The sequence below is a fragment of the Nelumbo lutea genome, chromosome 4, assembly GCF_056320005.1.
Source record: "Nelumbo lutea isolate HS-2025 chromosome 4, American lotus-T2T, whole genome shotgun sequence".
NCBI classification, from domain to species: Eukaryota; Viridiplantae; Streptophyta; class Magnoliopsida; order Proteales; family Nelumbonaceae; genus Nelumbo; species Nelumbo lutea.
Genome location: NC_142687.1, coordinates 3,266,544 through 3,277,961, shown reverse-complemented (window position 1 = coordinate 3,277,961; position 11,418 = coordinate 3,266,544). Strand labels below are relative to the sequence as shown.

Below are 11,418 nucleotides of genomic sequence, written 5' to 3'. Positions count from 1 at the left end.
TCCAAATATATGCGGTATTTGATTGATTCTGATCAAACACAAATAGTTCCCACTTCCTACTGTCCACAAAACGGCAGACTTTGACTTTCTTCCATCTTTATTAATTGATGGGACCTTATGGTCATTACCACGCCTAGCCAGTTACGTTGAAATTCCAAAATTAAAAGAAAACGGGATCCCTACTCTCCCCCAAAGGCCAAAACCAGACAGACACGCACAGAGAGAGAGAGCTCAGACGTGCTTCTGCTCTAACTTCTAAGCGTTTGCTTCGTTTTTCTGCCTTTACATAATCGAGCTTTATTCTGTCTTTCCGGGTTTATATAAGTTGTTCGTCCAGCTTCAGCCCTTTTCAACTTTTAAAAGGACCTTTTGGTGAAATTCTTAAAAGTAAGAGCTTTTACAGTAATTTTGTCCTTGACACCTGGACCTGGTTATATATATGCCTCGTTTTCTTTAACAACAAGTGTATTTTCTTTTGTATATTCCTATTTACTATTTTATTAATTAAATAAAAAGGAACAAAATAGCAGGCAGTAGGAGTACTATTGAACAGAACACCCTTAGTAATATTAATAATTAATTGTATTAAAATGAACATAGCAGATGACCACTCTCTCTCTCTCTCTCTCTGTGAATACTGAATAGAACTATTTCATCTCTCCTACAGAGTTTCCAAACAAACAGAATTAATTGAAAGCTGAGAATTGCACGGTTTTTTCTTCTTCTCGTCTGTTATCTTCATCAGATAAATGAGAGATGAAATAACGATGCCCGATGCATGTTTCGTTCATGGATACCTACTTCTCTGTAGCCCTTGTTCCCAGTTCAAATTATTCGCGACGTGATAATCACCATGGCAACGAGAAATCCCCTTTCCTCGTCTGAAAAATCCTTCCTGAAAGTTCCCATCGATGGGATTGAAGACAAAACACAAGAGAGAAATCGACGCCGGCTATTTTGTTTGCTCGGTACTCCGAAATGACCATGATTCCTTCTCAAACCCTTTTTAATCATCAACACTACGACGGTTATGGTGGTGGGGGTGGTTGCAGGGAAAATTGTTATACGGGGAGTTGCGTTGGTCTTATGAGCCGAATATCAGGGTATGACACTTGTAACCAAGCGTGCTTAGGATCCGAATCCGATCTGGTGGTCGGTCAAATGGCCGAAGACGACTCCAGAACCAGTAGCCTCAACGAAGCCGGCTCCAGCTCCAAGGATTTCCAACAAGATCAGAGAGACGAAGGTTGGCTTCAGCTGGGAATCGGTGATTACGTGACGGGACGAACCGAGTTTAAGCATAATCAGATGGAACCAACCACTCCAACAGTCAGATTGGTGGAGCTCGATCTATTACCACCCAGCGGCAGCGGCGGCGGCAGTAGTATTAGCAGCAGCACACAACAAGTTAAACCATTATTAAATCCTTTCTTCCATATGAACGAGTTTAGAGGTCATTGTCCAAGCAGTTCTAGTGGTGGTACCAGTATCATCGGTACGCCTTTGTTCTTGCCGCACCCGAGGACCAGTTTGAGTTTTCCTCAACCTGAGGTCCCATGGGGATATAGGCCTAACCGATGGAATCCAACAGCTTCATCCTCTTCTTGTTCTCCGATGCTGTTGCCTGCAACTTATTACGCCCGACAGCTTCAACAACCGGCTTTAGACGTTGCCGGTCCGAGCTCAGATGTTAGAGTCGTCGAGGCTCCTCCGAGAACGCAATCCGGTGTTTGGTTTATTCTCCAAGCATCACAAAATCAGTAAGTACTAAGTAGATGGAAGAATCAGATCATGAAGAAATAATGGAAGAAACCCAAGACCCTATTCTCTCTTTCGTTTTTTTATTTAGTGTTGTTTCTAATTAATCTATTGCACCTTGCTACTCAATGCAGAGCAAGAGAACCCTTCTTGCCTCAAATACCCAAGAGCTACCTAAGAATCAAGTAAGTCTGTTACTTTTTCTTTCTTTTCCCTCCTTTCTGTATGTCTGTGCTTTATGTTAATTTCCTGAAAGGAAAACCGTGGTTATTGGTTAAAACAACTCCTCGTCTAATCAACAGCATTTATCCTTCCCCCCCCTAAATCTTGTCTTCTACAGAGATGGGAGAATGACAGTTCGGTTGTTGATGAAATATCTGGTTAACAAGCTCAAACTAGAAAACGAATCAGAGGTACTTAAAACCTTCTTTGCATCTGTTTTACTTCTAAATGCCTATAGAATTAATGGTTGGTTTGGTACCATGTCGCCATATTTTTTTATTTACTTCTAGCTATTTGCATATTAAAATCACAACTCACGAATGCAAAATTGACAAAACATTAGTTACCCTTACAGGAGAGGAGAGCACAAAAGTAGTGACAAAACAAACCATCACTTCAACTAATAGTTACATGTTCCTTGCATATTGAATTAATCTAACATGGTGGCCGGACATGAAAGAAACTTCATAACTAAAAGGAGGTTTTCTCCGGTGGCAATATTACTGATTATTTGTTCCGAAAACATCAATTTTAGGTGGCATGTAAATTTCTAAGTGAGCTTCAGTCTGTTTTATTCGGCCTTGAAGTAGGTGATGATTGAGTAATGAAATGAAGAAAACTGATTTTCCTTCGATATACCGATATTGTTTAGGTATAAGGGGTTCAGTGGGAGAAGTAGTGTGAGCTTTTACTGTTTTCATCAGTCCACTATATACAGGAAAGTAATTTTTTTCTTATTAACTGGAAGAAGAGCGAGGACTAAGGAGGAATTAATACTACAGAATTATTTTTATCAACAATGTTTCGTTGATTAGTAGACAGAATACATCAAAGAACACTTCCACAATATATTTGGAAATTGAATACACAAAGAAAGTAGATAAAGCAAAAAGTAGGGAAAACAAAGAACACAATTAATTAAGCATTGGGTATCTAGTAGTAGAGCTCCTAAGAAATCCAGTTAAATCATGGCACTTACGTACATTGGCAGGCCATAGCCATATTTATGGCTAATAAGTAACCCCCAGACCAACACCAACCTCATAAATAGAAGTTTAAAATTCATGAGAATATTAAAAAAAAAAATCGTTTACCTGTGAATTCTTGGAAATTACAAAACCTGTATTACATGACAAGCCTCATATCAAGATGGCTGTTGGTTGAAAGATAAGAAGATTTAACTCAACTGTGCTGTGATATATAGGATTGGGGTTTCTTTTACCTAGTGGCAACTTTACAGTTTTAGGGGTATATGGACACTGTGAATCAATTAGTTTGTGTAGTTCATCACAGCCAGGTACGTACTACATGTTCTAGCTCTACACTGCGACCACATTAAGGAGCTTAACTTTTCCTTCTTACTATTTAGTAGAAATTCTACTACATTTCTATGTCCTTAGCTTAGCCTACCCCTCTTCTTTTATTTTCCTACTATTGGTATCATTTCTCTAACAGTCCAGATGGGAAAAGATCAACCTTAGCAAGTCCTGTATTATTTGTTGGTTTATGAGTACTCTTCAGCAGTTCACGCTCAGTGGAAACTGCACAAATGCAACATTTAAGTGAAGATTGATGCATGTTCGGATAAGGAAATTAGAAGAGAAGAAAAAAAAAATGAGAAGAAGTTAAAAGCCGAATCTAAGAATGGATATATGATGTGAAATCTCCATTCATTCAAATGTATCTAGAGTTTTTTTTTTTTTTTGATATACAAACGTATTTAGAGTAGAGTATTTAAACAATAGTAATCAAGCAGTAAAACCTAAAACATGTAAACAAGGTTTAGATGATTAGTTACAATCTTGTGTAGAATTTCTTTATTTTTTTATTTCTGGCTTCACCAAACCACCCCTTACAAGGAGAAATTTGAATAGAAGGTAGCATCCATCCGTGTACTAGTTACATATTGAAGGGAATTGAAATGAGTTAGAAAGAGTTTGATTGGCCCTTTAGGAATCTTCTTGCTGTTAGGTATTGTTTCCATCACAAACACGTGAGCCAGGACTCACGTTAACTTCCTTTTCCTCAACACAAGGAACTTTCCTTGTGAAACAGATAGATAAACATCTCTCTCTCTCTCAGAGCTACATATCCAACCCCATAAGTTACATTAATATACCTAGGAATAAGCAAGGGAAATTAAAGAATAGAATGAAAATGGGCATATTCAGGAAGCATTCCTCTCGCACCTAAATTATTATAAATGTATATTTTATTTACGAGTGATAGGGTTGCAATTTTTCAATAGTTGATGAGAATAAAAGTTGTTTAACTGCAGGTTAGGATGTAATGTTGTGCACATACACTCAACATTCCAGTTTTGTCTTTCTGTTTATTTTATTACATATAATATCATCTTAAAGCATGAATTTGATACAATTTGTTATTAAGGTCAACTCTTCCTTAAGCAATGAATATGGTGATCTCTTCTCTCTCCCTCTCCCTCCCCTTCTCTCGACATGAATCATGACTCATGAATGCATGGGGACATGAATTTTGAACATAGTAGGTTGTATATGTTGCCATGTTTGTAGGGCCGCTAAAAAATAAATAAGTTTGTACCTTTCACATCTGGCATGCAACTAAGTGCCCGATCATTAGATTTATAAGTGCATTTCAAACATGACATCCATCCATGAAACCAACCAATTTTAGTCTCCTAATTTGCTTGTCCATCTCCCCCTCTCTCTTTCTATGATCTCTTCTAGTTGTAGTTGGGACAATCTTTGTGGCTAATTTCTGTCATTCTAGTTTTACAACTTCAGGGTTTAGTAAATGAAATTTGATCATTCATAGTAGCTAGTCATTAGTCTCCCAAAAAACAATCTTCTATGGACATTAAGAGCAGTACATATGAAAATAAATCAATACTAATTAACCCAAAATAAACAAAGGGATTAGTGTTCAATACATTAATTTGGTTGTGAATTATTTTTCCCGACTATGAAATCATTCTTTATTTTTATAATTTATTTATTGGTATTTTATATATATACATATACATGGAATGCATTGACTTTGGGCTCTAGAAAACACAGACACGCAGTGCCTTTGATTAGGGTGGCCCAGTTGTGAGTTGACAACACATTAACGTTCATATAGAAGAAAGCAAAAGTTTGGTATTATTGACAAACACTTTTTTTTTTTGTTTTATTTTTACGGAAATGTGATTATCCTACGGACAAGAATGTCACACGTGGAGCTTGTATTCTTGTTAACATACCATCTGCTTGCCTTAATACTTACAGCACCTTCCTTCCGTCACGCTTGCGCCCAATTCAACTTTAGCTACCTTTCGGGACAGCCAACGTTGTCCCTAGCTACTACCAACCCTCCCAAAGACCAAGAAGATATTGTGCTTCTTAAAATACAAGGCCCCATCCAAACCCTAAGTGCTGCACTTTGTTCGAATATTAATTAAAGACCCCCATCATCTCATCCCCACCACTCACAACTCAACACCCCCGCCCAAGAATAATTAATTAAAGAGGAAATTAAATATGTACATATATATAAAACAAGTGAAAATTTTACGTTGGAAGAAAGCAATGCATGAATGAAGGATACAACACATCAGAATCATTCCAAGTTGGTAAGGAAGATGACTGGAGATGGAGGAGACATATGGTGTTTGTTCTTTAGTGTGAAAAATAAAACAACCGATAAAGCAAAGTTGTTTTCCCAAGCTTCTATCTTTCTTCTGGGGGGTGTTTTTATAGTTGAAAATATAAGAAAAGACAGGTTGATTCAAGCAGGATTATTGACCTCCTTTCTATCTTCATTAACAAATTTAGAAAAAAAAAAAGAATACACCAGACGCGTCTCTCTCTCTCTTTCTCCGAGAGAGCAACGTGAAGGAGACGTGCATGAGAGAGGTGTATGAAATGAAAACACATCACAACAAGATAAACCGTGCCGATTCCACGCCGTGCTTTTTGGATCCGTCATTTATTTTTTTTATTTTAATTTTAGAACCGCTAGATTAAGCACAATAAAAAATAAGAAAAGAAGGCATGGGCATTATTATTATTATATAATATTAAAAAAGAAAAGTGTAGGGGAGGGGGGCGTTGTTCATAAATCATAATTCTGGCTTACGAGCAAAGTCTGGGTGGGTCCTATAATGATTACACCCGGGCAGTTTGAGATCGTGGAACGGGCAGGCCTCGAATGGTCGGTTTCCATCCATCGCTGACCGCCTGACCAAAAGATTACGACTGGGGAAAGAATCTCCTTGGATTGGAGTAAACACAGATATAAAAAGTTGGAGAGAGAGAGATGAGTCCCATTTGTCCATTTCCATTTTGATAACGGGGTAAAGCACACGCCACGTACCAAACTGGACTACGTAAGATTGTCACAACCCATGACCTCATTAATATTTTTAGGTTAAGGCAAAATTTGTGTTTAATTATTTCGACGACACTGACACTCCACGCTGCTGACTTTATCCCTACACCTCCATCTTCTCCGTGATGTATGTCTTCTGTATCTAAAGCTCTCAAATCGTTGTTTGATCACTTAGGCTTTCGCTACCGTCCGATTTATTTATGATGAAAATGGCTATTAATTAAATTTTCCTTTCTTTCTTGATACATCATAATTGTATGTTGCTTTAAGTTAATTCTTTATGTGGCCTTATTTATTTATTTATTTGATAATTCTGAAATATGAACTGAAGCAGGTAGAGATAACATGTAGAGGGCAACAGCTTCTACCTTCCTTGACATTGCAACATGTACGAGATAACATATGGAGTTCCAGGGATGCCTTCACTTTGCTTTCAGATTCCTCAACTACAGATCATGTCATGATCCTACACTACGGTAGGACTAGCAGTGCTTAAATTCCTATATTTTATTTCTTTTTTATCCCAACTGCTCCCCAACACATGTTGTATTAAAAAAAAAAAAAAATTGTAGAGCCCTCTTCTTCTCTATTTATTTTCTTTCTTTTTTTTCTCTCTTTTTTTTTTGGTGTTTTCGTTTGTATTTTATTTTTTTTTCATTGGCTTCTCTAATTTATTGAGGAGGAATTTGCTTGGAAATACACCAAGATTATATCAGGGAGGGTCTTAGCTAGACGTAAATTAATTTATAAGACAAAACCACCTCAAAATGTATTTCCAAGTCATCACGGCTTGATATTTCGTTTATTTTTTATCTACTAATTCCAATTTCGGTTACTGTGCTCATACTACGTATTCTGTTCTCTCTTTTTCAGTGTTATTTATCATGAAAACAGGATCTGCTATTAAATAGAAATATGCCAAAAAATAAGGAAGGAAACACGATGATCTGTATAAAGAAATTGATGAAACGAAAATATATCATGTAAAAGTAGTGTTCTGAGTTCTCAGCGATAACTCGTATCAATAGAGTTAGAATCTACAATTTTTGCCTTTGCTATTTCATAATTTTCTATGTTGTATTTAAAAGGACTTTTGCTTTCATTAATTACTTTAAAGGCTCGATTTGGATCAGTTTATACATGCCGTAGATTGCAGGTTTAGAGGATGATCAATGGACATTTTCATCCACAGTAACGGGCACACGTGGATTGGGATTTGGATTTGGATTTGGATTTTGGACCAGGTAATTTTTTTATATTATATGCGATATGATTCATGGCAGAATATGGATAATAACCATATGGGATCCTAGTGCCTTTTATCTGTAAACTAGATTGTCTCAATGAGTTAAAATGATGAAATGCTTGCAGTTGTGCTCATCAGATATCAATATATACCACCAAATTAAATGGAAAATCAGTGCTATTGACCTAAATGGCAATTTGACCAGGGACAAGTCGGGAGTATGTATGTATGTATGACAGAGCGGGGCAAGGCAAAGTTGAGGATCCCCATTCCTTGCGGGGACGGTGATGGGTTAAGATTTTTAGCCCCACCGGGGTTTTGGGCAAGAGTCGAGGTGAGAAATTTTAATTTGGGTCGGGTACGGGACAGGAAAAATCCGGCCCTACCCCACTCTATTGCCATTCGTAATTTGCAAGTAGGAATGAATGATCAAGGTAGAGTGGGAGAAATTCAGAAATCCCATTTCCTTGCAGGAAAAAGGATGGGGTTGGGATTTGTAGCCCCAGTGAAATTCGAGACAAGAATGAGATGGGGTATTTAAGTTCGGGGTCAGGGATGGATCATGCAAAACCTAATCCCACCCTGCTTCGTTTCCTGATGACCTACACTTAACTGCTCATCTGAAGATCAATCCCCATTTCTTTACACTTTTCATGGGAATCACAGAAATCCTAAAGCAATTCTAAGAAAATTGTTCTCTTGTTTGCTTTACAAATGCACCCATTGTATCACTCAAGTGGCTCCTACACACTATCATTCATGGTGTGCAGTACTGTAGAATGGTGGCTTAACATTGATTATTACAATAATTTTATTTCTAGTATTAATTGAAAGCATTTCGAATTTTTACCTTGGCACATCATCCTACTTTGACAATCTTCAGATGCTCATTGGAAAAATTAGCCCAATGAATTAAATCAAGAAAAGGGTTATGAAAAATAAGCAACTAACAATTAGCAACACGCTCGATTTTCAGAATTAATATCTATGGAATTCTCAAGTCTGAACCCGTTTTCACCCTTAGGCCCCGTTCATTTTTTGGTAAGTTATTTATCTGGGTAAATATAGTCACCTGGGTAAGTCTTTCCTGGGAAACATTTACCCGGATAAGTGCATTTACCCATGTTCTTTTATTTCTCATGTAAATAAGGCAATGACCATTTTAGCCATAAAAAACCATTGGGCATTTTTGTCCCATTCAAGTGTTGACAACTTTCCCCCTAGGTGGGAAAGTTATTTACCCACCTAAGAGATGGGTATCACTTACCCGGGTAAGTAATACCCAAGAAAATAAACTTTTCCTGATCCCTACATATTTGAAAAAGAACATGGGATTCTTGTCATGGGAACCAAAATCCCATTGACCAACTTTCCCCCCTCTCAGAATCCCAAAAAAGAACGCCCCCCTTAAGTTTAACTACCTATTTTATAATAATCTTAATTAAAAAACAAGCATGGGATAATTAGTTGGGTCTGGATGTAGTAGGCACGTTAGGAAAGAACATTAAGTAAATAAAAAAGAAAAACCTATCTTAGTTAATGCGCCTTTCTCTCCATCTCCAACCTTCTACTGTTTAGGACTCTCCCACCTTGGGACCTTCAGCCGTTGCAACTAGTTGGTTGGGGCACCAGTTCTTGAAGCCCCCACTTGCAATTTCATCTCAAGAAATCCATTCATCCAATCTCTAGTCATCACATTCCTCATTCGCAGGTTCTGAACTTCTACTACAAGCATTGCTTTTTTAGGGTGCAAAAGGGCAAGAGAACTACACGATTATCATAAATTTTTATTTTTGGTGAATGCTCTAAAATAAATAACCGATGCCCCAACCAACCAGTTACAACGACTGAAGGTCCAAAGGTGGGAGAAGTTCAGAACCCGCAAATGAGGAATACAATGGCTAGAGATTGAATGAATGGGTTTCTTGAGATGAAATCACAGGTGAGAGCTTCAAGAACTGTTGCCCCAACCAATCAGTTGCAACGGTTGAAGATCCAGAGGTGGAAGAACCCTAAACGACAGAAGGTTGGAAATGGAGAGAAATACGCATTAACTGGGATAGGTTTTCTTTTTTATTTTATTTTTATATAAATAATAAAATAATAGATAAACACCTAACGGAACAAAACGTTTAGACGTAAAACACCTAATAGCTGGAACAAGTGTCACACAGCTATTAGGTGCTTACTTTATGTGCTTTCCTAACGTGCCTACTACATCTGGACCCTAATTAGTTGTGTCCTAGACCTCCTGGTTTCTCAAGGGACAGTTTCTCCTATTCAATTCAAGAGTAGTCTAATTTTATCATTCCAACTAAATAGAACCCCATCTTATTTATCTTATTAGTATAACAAATAAAAGTTGAATATTGTTTTTCATAACTAATTTTATGAAATAGATCCCCAAACCTCATCTTTAAAAAATAAAAATAAAAAAAATAAAAAAAAAAACGTATTCTTAAAACAAAATCATGTAAGACTTGCTTGGGCAGTGTATTTCTTGTTTTTCAAAGTGAAATCAGCTGTGACACACAATCACGAGTGGTTGTATATGTTATAATAATACAACCTTATGCTTGAGAAAAACGGAATAAATTTACCTGAAACCAGAGACCTTGAAGAAGCCATAACAAGTTGTTGTTCTGGGAGATCTCTTCAACCCCGTTTCTCCCTATCTGCTGGATGGGAGAGCCTGAGCTTCTCTGCCAATTAGGAAAGATAGCATGGGATTAAGAACCCTCCCTTTTATAGTCATCTTAAAGAACAGTTACCTTCCCATCAAGATGGCTTTGATTGATCGGTGAATGGAGCTAGCCGTTACTAAACAGTCCTTTGCAAGGCCATTAAAACAAAAAGAAACGTTCTGAGCGTTTCTTCTTTCTTTCTTTAATTCTAACGGTATATGGGCGCAGGAATGTTACTAATTAAGTCGTAATGCCTATGCAACTACAAGCATGAGTGGTTGAAAGATGTCAGAATACTTGAGAGAGAGAGAGTTAACAATTTAACAAAAGTGAAAAGGTATTCATGGAAATGATTGGCACGTGTGAATTGGATCTGAAATCATGTAATTAAATGGCCTTGTCCTTGTTATGGGTGGTTGTTTTGTTAGGACTTAGGAAGAGGTCATAGATAGGATCTAGGAGTGTAATTAAGTCGAGCCAAGTCAAATATCAAGCTGCTCGAGCAGTTTGAGCCTTAGACAGCGCTAGCTCGAATTTCAATTTGACTTAATTATAGTCGAGAGTTTTTCGAACTCGATCAGCTCGATTCGAGCCTATTATACCTAAATTAGTACGAAGCTGTATTTGACATCTTATGAACATCAAATTTTTAAAGAAATTAGTTTTTAATGCAGCCTTAGACACAGGCGGCGACATGGTGGAAATGGTAACAAGGGTCCAAAGTGAAAGAACATTTATGGGAAAACCACGCGCGCGGAGTGCTGGAGCGCTCATAATCCTGATCATAAATTCTATCCACCCATGCATCCTCCATGTTTCAGACATATTGAGTAAATTGAATTTTAACAGATCGAGTGCTCTTTGTAGTTGCTGTACAAACAACTTTAATTTTGTATTTTTAAATTTTAATACTGGAAAGGGGTAGTGTGCAAATCTGCAATCTAAATCTAAATCTAATTCAGTAGCTGGTCAAGATTTCCAAATGCCTGGGCCTGACTGCCTGCAAATCTGTTGGACGGGTCACAGGTGTCACTTGTCAGCGAAAAATGATTATATGCTTACTCAATGAGTCGGATCCTCTCTTGTGCCAATTATCAAACATCAGCACATGCTGCCAATGTGTTCAAGATGATCCAAACATCCCCTGCGTTGCGTGCT

General features: G+C 37.5%; 1 protein-coding gene across 5 annotated transcripts; it reads left to right on the top strand.

The window, feature by feature from the left end:
- Positions 1–465: 465 nt before the first annotated feature.
- Positions 466–7,706, top strand: LOC148853410 (uncharacterized). Of its 5 annotated transcripts, none has more exons than XM_088983050.1 (5): positions 602–1,760; positions 1,893–1,943; positions 2,099–2,171; positions 6,665–6,806; positions 7,487–7,706. In XM_088983050.1, exons 1-5 carry the CDS (start codon positions 979–981, stop codon positions 7,576–7,578), a joined length of 1,140 nt encoding a protein of 379 aa, XP_088839176.1. In that variant the 5' UTR covers positions 602–978; the 3' UTR covers positions 7,579–7,706. The 5 variants fall into 5 exon arrangements, with proteins under 5 accessions (XP_088839180.1, XP_088839176.1, XP_088839175.1 ...); XM_088983049.1 differs by having other exon boundaries at positions 6,662–6,806; XM_088983052.1 differs by having other exon boundaries at positions 6,662–6,806; positions 7,480–7,706.
- Positions 7,707–11,418: the final 3,712 nt, after the last annotated feature.

Bases quoted from the DNA above. Each gene is read 5' to 3' on its own strand.
- LOC148853410 (XM_088983049.1), top strand. From the start codon at position 979: ATGACCATGATTCCTTCTCAAACCCTTTTTAATCATCAACACTACGAC. The intron at 2,172-6,661 runs GTACTTAAAACC...TATGAACTGAAG, and splicing joins AACTAGAAAACGAATCAGAG to CAGGTAGAGATAACATGTAG. The intron at 6,807-7,486 runs GTAGGACTAGCA...CGTAGATTGCAG, and splicing joins TGTCATGATCCTACACTACG to GTTTAGAGGATGATCAATGG.